At 55.5% G+C, this 10554-nt stretch overlaps 2 protein-coding genes across 2 annotated transcripts in view; both read right to left on the bottom strand.

Moving 5' to 3' along the window:
• The window catches only part of TOMM5 (translocase of outer mitochondrial membrane 5), a 184756-nt gene that overhangs the window by 65786 nt on the left and 108416 nt on the right, over positions 1-10554 (bottom strand). The window lies entirely within an intron of this gene.
• On the bottom strand, positions 1740-4856 carry SLC25A51 (solute carrier family 25 member 51). Its single transcript, XM_054287613.1, has one exon. It carries the CDS (start codon positions 4825-4827, stop codon positions 3985-3987), a length of 843 nt encoding a protein of 280 aa, XP_054143588.1. The 5' UTR covers positions 4828-4856; the 3' UTR covers positions 1740-3984.

Raw genomic sequence — 10554 nt, 5'->3', positions numbered from 1 at the left:
CACCTGAGAGAACCTTGGGGTTCTCACGGGCTTGCACAGTGTTTGTTTTGGAGGTGAAGGAGCACCCACAGGACCGAGGGGGTTCTTGGGAGGCTCTGTCTATGTGTTTCCAAGGCTGTTTTTGTTTTCCTGTCAGAACCTCCTCAGACTGGTGGATCCCTAGTGACTGTAACGCTATGCCTGTGAATGTGCACTGAGTGTTACCTTTTTAATTCTACCTCATGATACGCTGTGTTTTACACCAGTATTGTGCTGAGCTTTGGACACTCACCTTTCTGTACAGAGGACCATGACCCCGAAGTGACAGATGTGTGACAGATGTGTCACCACCACTCCTTGACAGCACCTGTGGTTGGCTGGCAGGCCCTGCCTGGCTCTGGGACTGGCAGTCACCTGCTGGAGGGGTTTGGTCACCTTGATGCTTTTGCAGCGTGTCCAGCAGATGCATAAAATGACAGAATCTGTACATGTATGCTGTAGAAATGTTACTTAGTTTTTCCAATGACATTTGTAATAAGTTTGAAGTAGAGTAAGTAGGTAGTCTTAGATTTTGGTCATTCGATTGATTACTCCTTTTCAACAAACTTGGAAGTTTTCCATGAAGGCTTTACCATGTTTTACCTGTGAAGGTCACTTCTCAGTGGCTTACAGCTGACATGCCTCACAGTCATGTGGTGGTGCAAGTGTTTTCAGTTCTCTCTCGGTAGCATTACTGAAACAATGAAATTATGTGTTGGTGAGCTTTGGGTTATTTCTAGGTAGTCAAACAAAAAAAAAAAAGCTTATCTTCTAGTTGTGTTTAAAAAAACTGAATGCTCGACCTCGAGAAGTGTACAAAACTGTGAAGCAACTGTAAGGAACCATTTCCAAGGGAGGAAGGACTGCGCTGACAGAGGGGCGGGTGGCTCACGGCAGGGCTGGGGCGGCAGCGCGGGAGGGATTCGCGGCGCGTCTGGGGGGCCGGAGCTCTGCTGTGGGTGCTGTGGCGGCTTCGCACGGCGAGCTCCCGCCGCCGGGGCCGCTACCGGGGCCGGTTCCGCTCCCGCTGCCGGGGCCGCTACCGGGGCCGGTTCCGCTCCCGCCCAGCCTAGAGCTGGTACCGGGGCCGGTTCCGCTCCCGCCGCCAGGGCCGCTACCGGGGCCGGTTCCGCTCCCGCCCAGCCTAGAGCTGGTACCGGGGCCGGTTCCGCTGCCGGGGCCGGTTCCGCTCCCGCCGCCAGGGCTGGTACCGGGGCCGGTTCCGCTCCCGCTGCCAGGGCCGCTACCGGGGCCGGTTCCGCTCCCGCCGCCAGGGCTGGTACCGGGGCCGGTTCCGCTCCCGCTGCCGGGGCCGGTTCCGCTCCCGCTGCCAGGGCCGGTACCGGGGCCGGTTCCGCTCCCGCCCAGCCCGGAGCGCCCGCAGTGCCCGCGCCGGGACGGCACCGCCGCGCCATGGGGATAGAGGACAAGCACAGCGGTGCCCACACACACACACACGATTGTTTGCACTCGTGGAGTCCTGGGGTGAGGATAGCTCGATGCCTACCACCAGAATGAGAATGTAAACATCAGTTTTTTCGGGGAGGGCGGGAGGGGTCTTGGTTGATTTAGTGGGCTTTGTTTCTGTTTGTGTTGTGGTTTTAATTTGGGTAGCACTGATGTGGAGAAGGTTCTGACATGGTAATACATGGGTCTGTTGCTCTATAAACTCTTATAGGACATATAAATTCTTGGGAAAAAAGAAATACACTTGCCAAATGGAAGGTTTCAAAAAATTTAGTTTACAAGATCCTAAACAGTTGGAGAGAAAGGAAGAAGTCAACGACCCATCATGTTTTTAACCTGCAGGAAACAAACTTCTCACTGGCTGATCTTAGTCAAAGGTGCATTTTCTAAAGCACTAAATACCCTCAGTTAAGTATAAGGTTTTTAATACAGAAACAAATTGTGCATGTAGAGTATTTTGAAATACCTGAGATTTCCTAGTAAAAATTGTAGCCTTTTAATACCGTATATGAAGTATCAGAACTGCTTTGGAAGTATTGTACTTACAGCCGTACAGTAACTTACTATTTGTGGACAGTTTCTCTTGCTTGCATAATAAACATTTAATAATTCACTGAATTGAAGCGTATTTTGTTTATGTTAAAATCAGCCATGCTGGCTCTTGCATGCCCCCTAAAAATTAAGAGGAAAAACACTTCCTAGTGCTTAGATGCCGCCATTCACAAGCGTGTGTGTCACAGTAGTGCTTTTACATTAAATTTTTCTGAAAGTGACATTTGAAGAGTCAAAACTGACTCTGAACCTCAGACCCAGGGCTCCACTATTTCTCAACCTCAACACTTTGGCTTCCCTGACATTACAGGAGCACATAACATCTTCCACAGAGAAACAGGATGCAGATTTTGTTTTTATTCCATCAAGGAGTGATTACAAAAAGAAGGTACACTGGTAAAAATCAGATTCTGCCAGTAACAAACATCCAGTAAACATTTTATTTAGATGGATAATCACCACTGGGATGCAGGAACTCGCGCTTGTGCCCACCCACACTGTCTGAAGCTCAGGACTGTATGATTACAACACGCTGATTAGGATTGATTCTGGAAGACAGTTTTAGCAAATGGAAAACTCAAATTCAGAAAAGCAATAGCCCCTCCAAGACTTAAGAAAAGACTAAATTCAAAGCAGTGTCCGAAAGCTTTGCTGCTCCCCATCATCCAAAGTGTTTTGGTTTATATGTGAATGTAGAGTTTAATTGAAGAGGAAGCCCTCAGGGAGACTCAAACACTTTTGCTGGGACCTCATCTAGCTCAGGGTTGTGCTCGCTCTTCTGTCCCTGTATCTAAAGCCTCAAGTCTCCTCTCTCTGAACTCCTGCGTCTGTAAGACACAGATTTCTGTCACTCCCTTTCAATGTTTGCCAACAGAAGTCCTGAAACACGTCTCCAAGCACTCCACCTTTCCTGCTCCCTGCTTCCAAGGTCATCTTTGGCTTTTCGTCTCCACTCCACCTGCAGACCTCCAGTGAAGCAGGTCACCCAGGACTCTCACACCTTGCCTGTGCCACTCCTGTGCAGCAGAACCTTTAACAGAACACGCCAAGCAGGCAGATCCCCGAGTTTTGGGTACAAACACCTTGTGACCGCTGACTCCACAGAGGGAGCTGAGAAAAGACAAGACGTGGCAGTGCAAAAAGCCTGTGAAGTGCTTGAGCAGCTGCAGGAGCTGCAGTGTCCTTACACACAGGGACACCTCCCTGCTCCTGCAGCTGGAGGCAACAGAAAAAGCAGCAATTAAAAAATAAAAAGTCCTCAGAAAAAGCAGAACAAACTCCATGTTTTTTAACGAGGAAGGACACTTTAAAGCTTCAGTGAGTTTGCTGTCCCATTCCTTCCACTTTTCCCTTTTGACAGGAAGGCACACGTACAAACACGCACACACACACACAGATCCAGCCTGGCTGAGGTCACACGTTCAGTGCCACGGCTGGAGGATGTGGTCACCACAGGCTGCACCCTGCAGCGGCTGCAGCGGGCTGAGGTGCAGCTGGGAGCTCTGCACTTCAGCCATCCCCTTCTGTATCTGTCCTCTGAGCTTCACACAAAGTAATGAGGACCCCAAAACATCTGAAAATGCAGTTCCAAAATCGAGACTGGGAAGATGATCAGGCAATGGAATTGTTTTTCTTCAGCTCCTCCTTGATTCTCGTGTTCTAAACATGGGCAGTGGAGTGCATCCCACCACAGAGCACAGCGCAACTTTGGGAGTGATACAGACTATTCTTTCCTCTTTTACACCTTGTGTTTGTCTCGTAGCTCTGTTATGGGTAAACTCACCTGCCAGCAAAGGAATACTTTAAGAAGTTCGTCATAATTGCACCAAGGTTTAAATGCATCACCATTCACCCCATAAATACGGAAGGCTGGGAGGAATTACCTGGCACAGGCACAGGCACTGCTCCCTGGGACAATGAGCGCTGGTGCCCCTCGAGCAGGACGGGTCACAGCAGCTTCAGCAGGAACTCGTAGGTGGCGTTGATGATCCCCCAGGACAGCACAGAGCGGTGGTAGTTCAGGTGGGCTCCTCGGAACAGGTGGATCACCTTCCTGTCGCGCTCCAGCCAGATCTTCGCCAACACCTTGGAGAAGGACTGGAACTCGCCACCGATCTGAGCTTGCATGCGAGTCTTTACCACATTCACAGGGAAGAAGAGGAAGCCCAGCAGGGCGCCCAGCAGCCCCCCGCAGATGAAGTCGTTGACCAGGTGAGAGCTGTACGAGGTGGCCTCGGGCAGGCTCTGCTTGATGGGCCCGCGCAGCCCGAAGAAGAGCACGTTGCTGGGCCCGTTCCGCAGCAGGATGGGCACCAATCCCCGGTAGTACTCCCGCACCCCGTAGGCCCTCAGCACCCTGAAGGCCTGGAAAGTGTTTGTGAACTTGTCGTGGTGCTTGTAGTCCTGCAGCAGCGTCTGCACACGCTCGAAGGGCGTCAGCACGGCCTCGGTGGTGCCGGCCAGCGCGGCGGCCGCGCTGCGCGTCAGCAGCTCGGGGGCGCGGGCGTGGCTCAGCAGCAGCGCCGAGAAATCCTCGTAGAGGCCGAACATGAGCGCCAGCGTGGTGGTTTTCTGCAGCAGCGGCGGCAGGATGCCGCGGTACAGCGTGCGCAGCCCGTCGCGGCGCAGCTGGCGCACGGCCTCGCGGGCGCGCAGCCCGTACAGCTGCTGCCGGAACAGCACCTTCTGGATGGGGAACGTCACCGCGATGTTGGTGAAGGCCGCGCACAGCCCGCACACGTAGTGCTTGCCCGAGGAGCACACCGCCTCCTCGGGGGCCGCCAGCGCCATGGCGCCGCCGCTCCGCGCCGCCGCCAGCCGGTGAGAGCAGCCCTGCCGCTAGCGCATCAGCCCTGCAGCGCGCAGCGGCGCCCCGGGGCCCGCGGGGAGCAGCAGCAAGCGGCCGGCGCTGGCAGCGGCTGGGCCATGCTCAGGGAGCAGCGCTGCTTCCCTTCCGCGCTGCTCCAAACCTAAACAGAAACAAATCCCCCTGGAATCACCAACTCCAACAGCGAGAGGCTGGCCCTCGCGCTAACAGGACACTGCGTGAACAAAAGAGAGGCTGCCAAAAACCCTATGAAACACGAAAGCTACATCAAGCGCGTACAGCGGCATCACAAAGCCCGATCCTTGCACTCTGCCTCTCCCTGTGGCACAAAACACCAGCTAACTCGGGTTCACCACCACCCGCAGGGAGGCACAGGGCACACACAGGTGCGACCCCAGTGGCACAGGGCAGAGATTCAATCAGTCCCAGCTCGCTGCCACGCAGCCTCCTCTGCATCAGCCCCCGGGCTCGACGTCCTCGCTCTGCTGAGGAGGGTCACAGGTGGAATTCAGCTGGGGTCCTCAAGGATGTGGACAGAGGCACCTTGGCCAGACAGTCTGAAGGAGGACCGCAGGGATCTCTACCTGGCAAGCCCTGTTTGACAGAAGAATGGGATTATTTACTTAACAGTTATGAAAAAATGTTTCTGCAGGTGCCCACATCCCACCCTCGATCACAGTGAGGTCTGTGACAGCCATGTGGGGCTGGGGGTGCTCCTGAGCCCCAAATGCTCCCCAGCACCAGCAGGAGATCCCAGGATCTAAGGGGTGCTTGGGGAGCACCTGCCCGGCATGAGGAGCTACCGAAACGAGGAGGGGAGAAAGGAAGGGGGAAAGAAAAGGAAAGGACAGAGAGACACAAAGGAGCTGGGAGAAACAGGGAGGAGAAAAGGGAGGGAAGAAAAGGGCGGGGGAAGAAAGGCAGAGGAAGGATGGGGGAAGAACGGGAGAGCCGTTTGTTCTCCGAGGCTCCCGCCGCCTCTGACGCCGGCAGCGTCTCCGTCCCCGGGGCAGCGCTCGCGCTCCGGTGCAGGAGCAGCGTCCCGACGGGCTCCCGGCGGGGCCTCCCGCAGCCCCGCGCACCTGCCGGCCCCGCTCCCGCCCCCCCGGCCCCGCGCGCTGCCCCGCGGGGCCGCACCGCCGCCCTCCAGCGCCGCCACCGGGGCCCAAGGTCAGCTCGGCGGCGGCGGCGGCCCGGCCGGGCCCAGCGAACCGCGGCTGCCGCTGCCCCGGCGCCTGCGCGGGACGGGACGGGACGGGACGCACCTGCGGGCGGCGCTGCCATGGCGGAGCGGAGAGGGGCGGAGCGGAGCGGAGCAGAGAGGGGCGCACGGCGAACGCACCGGGCGCGCACCGGGCGCGCACCGGGCCCGCACGGGGCCCGCACCGTTACCGCGATCGCGGCGCCACCAGCGCCCGGCACGGCGCGGCCTCGCGCCGCTCTCTGACGTCACCGCGCCGCCGTGTGACGCGACCACGCTACCGCACGGGGCGGGGCCGGCGGAGGGCGCGAGGACCCGGCCGTGTCAACCACCCCTACACAGGCCGCGCCTCCACGTGCGTCCGCCAATCAAACTGCGGTGATCTGTAGCCACGCCCCCGAGGGCGGGGCGGAGGCGGGCGGGAACAGCCTGAGGGAGCTGAGGGAGGGACGGGGGCGCTCCGGGCCGGGAGAGCTCCGCTCCGCGCGGGGTTGGCGGCGCTCAGCTCCCGGAGAGCTCTATGCGGGACCGGGGGAGAGCTCTATGCGGGACCGGGAGAGCTCCGCTCCGCACGGTCAGTCTTCGCCCTTCCGGAGTTCCTCCGATCCCCACCGAGCCGGGCTCCCCACGGGGCCGGGCCGGGCTCCGTGCCCCTTGTGCGGCCCCAGCTGCTCCCCGGCGGGCCCTAGCCGGTCGCGGAGAGCTGGGTCCGTGCGGACGGGCAGCGCCGGGGGGTGTCTGTGCTCTCGCGGAGCCGAGTTGGTGTTACCGGTTCGGTAACAGACTGTACGGCCCGCATTCATTGCGGTGTGTACCGCTGCCCTTGGCCGCGCAGCTCGGCGCCCCGCTGCCCGCACCGGGCTGGGGCAGGGGCACCGTGGGGCTCCGTGTCCCGCCGAGCTCCGTCCCGGTGCCCCCCGGTGTCCCGCCAGCTCTCCGGCCGTGAGGGACGTGCACCGCCGCCGCGGAGCCCTGTCCCTGCCGGGACTGGGCCAGCGCGTCTGTGTTTTGCGGAGATAGCAAAAAAACTGCACAACTTCGTGAAAGTTGTAAAGCTGGTATGTTTATTACAGCGCTGGACGCATGTGGGAATTGTTCCCCTAAAATGACATGTGTACTCTGAGAACTTCAGGTCCCTTTTTATCCTCCTCTGAAATCCATATGCAAACAATTTCACAATAGGTTCATACATACTCATTTTACAAATTTCAGTGACATTCGCTGCTGGTTCTTGTTTATCAGGAAGAATTCCTAGGTCAGGCTGGCCTGCTCTCACAGCAGTCTCTGTCTCTCTCTATCACCCTCTGTCTCCCTCCTTCTCTCTGTCCTTCACTGAAGCAGTGTCCCTGAGCCTAGGCCTTTGCAGTCAGGCTACATAGCTGTGTTTTCCAGCCACAGACCCAAAGATGTACATTTCACCTAAATCAGAACGGATTTCTGCTCTGGAGAGTTTGTGCTCTGTCTCATCTGCGTGCGCTTGGGAATGGGGGCTCGGCTCGGCCGTGGGTGCTGCCGCTGCTGCCTGGTCCCTCTCCTGCTGGGTACAGAACGGGTCCTTGCTCAAGGAGAAGTATTGTCCAATTATGTTGCTTTTAAGTCTCATTCATTAATACCCATTGCTCTCTTTGCAGGGATCTTGTACAGAGACAAACAACCAGTGCTGTGGTGCTGCACACGTCCCTTGGTGTTTATGGGTTCAGCTGTGAAGATTCTCTTAATGACTTGTTAAATTAGGTGTGGCCCAAAGTGTTTGAAATCTCTCCTCATGTCACCCACGCAGTTATGGGGGCTCTGGAGAGCTGCTGCTGGGTGTTACGGTGGTGTTTGCAGGTATGGCCTTGTGTGCTGGAGCAGCAGAGAGCACTGTCAGGCACAACGTCTCCCGAATGGTCCTTTCCCCAGGAGCCTCGTGTCCTCCTGCAGATGGGTTTGTTTGTGCCAAAGCCACTGGCGAGCGATGCAGTCCTGACTGCCCTGAGAGGGCAGAAAGCCCAGAGCAGCTCAGGTGGGCCTGCTGGTGACAGGGGCCAGAGTGCGTGTGTGGGCAGCCCTGGTCAGCCGTGCCCTGCCCTGGCACGAATCCAGCGTGGCTTTGCACGGCCTGTGAGCCCTGCTGCGGCTTTGCCCTCCTGTGCTGGGGAAGACGACACAGCCTCCAAGCTGTGCTGGGGTCTGGGGACTTCTGCTGCTCACAGTGAGCCCGAGATGTGTCACAAAGTCTCTGTTCCCAGCCCAGCACTCAAAGAAGCAGTCAGAGCTCTTCATTTCTCGATCTCAAGGTTGTTTATTGTTCCTTGTCTATAAAATTCTTTCTCCTGCCCTGCCCAGGTCCCTCCAGCAGGACAGTCAGAGGCACTCTGCCTGCCCCAGGGCAGTGTTACCTTTTTATACTAAAAACTACCTGTACAATATTTACAGTTACTTCCCAATACCCATCACCTGTGTTAGACACTGAGCTTCTACTCTAAAGCAATCTAAAAGTGCCAACATCACCCAGAAGATGGAGGCCATGAAGAAGAAGGAGAAAGGCTGGACACGCCCAGATCCCTCCATCTTGCCCCCTGAACCCCCATTCTAAAAACCCCAAAAATCTATTTTTCATCCCATGACAAAGTGGTTATTATTCTACTTAGAGTGTGGTGGCTTGCTGATCCTCATGTAGGGTTGGTAATTTTTTCCATGGGTCATAATTAAAGTCACAGATGTCGGGCTGTGAGCCAGGGCCCCTGAGCCCCCAGGGCAGCCAGAGGGGTGTCCTGGATTCCAGCCCTGGGGAGGTTCAGGCTGGGTGTCAGGAAGAGTTTTGTCTCAGGGTAATGAGAATTTGGAGTGGGCTGTGCAGAGAGGGGCTGGAGTGGGGTGTTTAGGGGCACACTGCCTGTGGCACTCTGCTGTGCCCTGGCTGACAAGGCCAGCCCCACCTTTGGCTGCAGGTTGGGCTCCATGACCTCGCAGCTGTTGTCCCTGCTCGGTGGTGCTGTGACTCTGTGACCTTGTCCTCACCTCCAGAGGTGCACATGTGTCAGGAGCCAGGGATCCCTCTGTCTGTCCCGAGCAGCCCAGACCCTGCCAGGGGGCTCAGAGACCCTGGCACTCAGAGAGCCCAAAATGCCCCTGTGGGTTTGATTGTGACCCATGGAGCAAGTTACCAACCTCAGATGAAGATCTGCAAGCCACGACAAATTAAGTAGAATGATAGTGAATTTATCACAGGGTGAAAAATAGATTTTGGGGTTTTTAGAATGGGAGTTCAGGGGGCAAGATGGAGGGATCTGGGCATGTCCAGCTTTTCTCCTTCTTCTTCTTGGCCTCCATCTTCTGGGTGATGTTGGCACTTTGGGATTGGTTTAGAGTAGAAGCTCAGTGTCTAACACAGGTGATGGGTATTGGGAAGTAACTGTAAATATTGTACAGGTAGTTTTTAGTATAAAAATACAACACTGCCCTGGGGCAGGCAGAGTGCCTCTGACTGTCCTGCTGGAGGGACCTGGGCAGGGCAGGAGAAAGAATTTTATAGACAAGGAACAATAAACAACCTTGAGACAAGGAAATGAAGAGCTCTGACTGCTCCTTTGAGCACTGGGCTGGGAAAAGAGACTTTCTAACACAGCTTGGGGTCACTGTGAGCAGCTGGAGATCGCGCACATAGTGATGCCATTTGGATTTTGTCTTTATTTCTATGTTCTCTATATTCTTCACACATATATTTGTAGCTCTGTAGCCTATTGCTGTAGTCTTCCCAGTAATTTTCCGTGGCCTTTCCCTAAACAACAAGAAAAATTCCAGAGCTCCAAGCCCCAGGGGTACAAAGCCCCTGTGCTTTCCTGGCTCTTTCCTGGCTCCCAAGGCTGAGAGCAGCTCTTGGAGATAATGTCATGGACAAAATGCACCAGTGCCAAGGCAGGGCTCCAGAGAGGGGCTGGACCTGGGGTGAGGAGTTGCATCACCACTTGTCCTCCTAACTGGTGCTTTATTGTCAATTATGCTGATTTGCTAAACTTAGACAAACTGTACTCATCCTGCGGGAGTGGGCTTTTGTGAACATCTTTCCACAACTGCCCCTGAATGCTTCCAAATAAAAAATCCCTTTTATATTACCTCTGTTGCAGACATCTTTTATGGAAAATCTTTTCCTTAGGATTTTGCCTCCTGAGAAGCTGGGAGGCCTCAGGAACAAAAAGCAAAGAATGATTATCTGCTGCTGTGGAATGCAACAGCTGCATCTGTGATTGGGCTCATGTGCTTGTTTGTAATAGGAGATAGGAAAGAATTATCACAAAGGCTTGTGTCTCGGACAGAGTCTGAGCCAGCTGACTGTGATTGGCCATTAATTAGAAACAACCACATGAGACCAATCCCAGATGCACCTGTTGCATTCCACAGCAGCAGACAACCATTGTTTGCATTTTGTTCCTGAGGCCTCCCAGCTTCTCAGGAGGAACAATCCTAAGGCAAGGATTTTTCATAAAAGTTGTCTGTGACATGCACA

The sequence above is a fragment of the Melozone crissalis genome, unplaced genomic scaffold, assembly GCF_028551555.1.
Source record: "Melozone crissalis strain CALT ecotype California unplaced genomic scaffold, PUWL_Pcris_2 ptg000060l_1, whole genome shotgun sequence".
NCBI lineage: Eukaryota > Metazoa > Chordata > Aves > Passeriformes > Passerellidae > Melozone > Melozone crissalis.
Note: the sequence above shows the minus strand (reverse complement) of the source record. Positions and strands in the feature narration are given on the sequence as shown.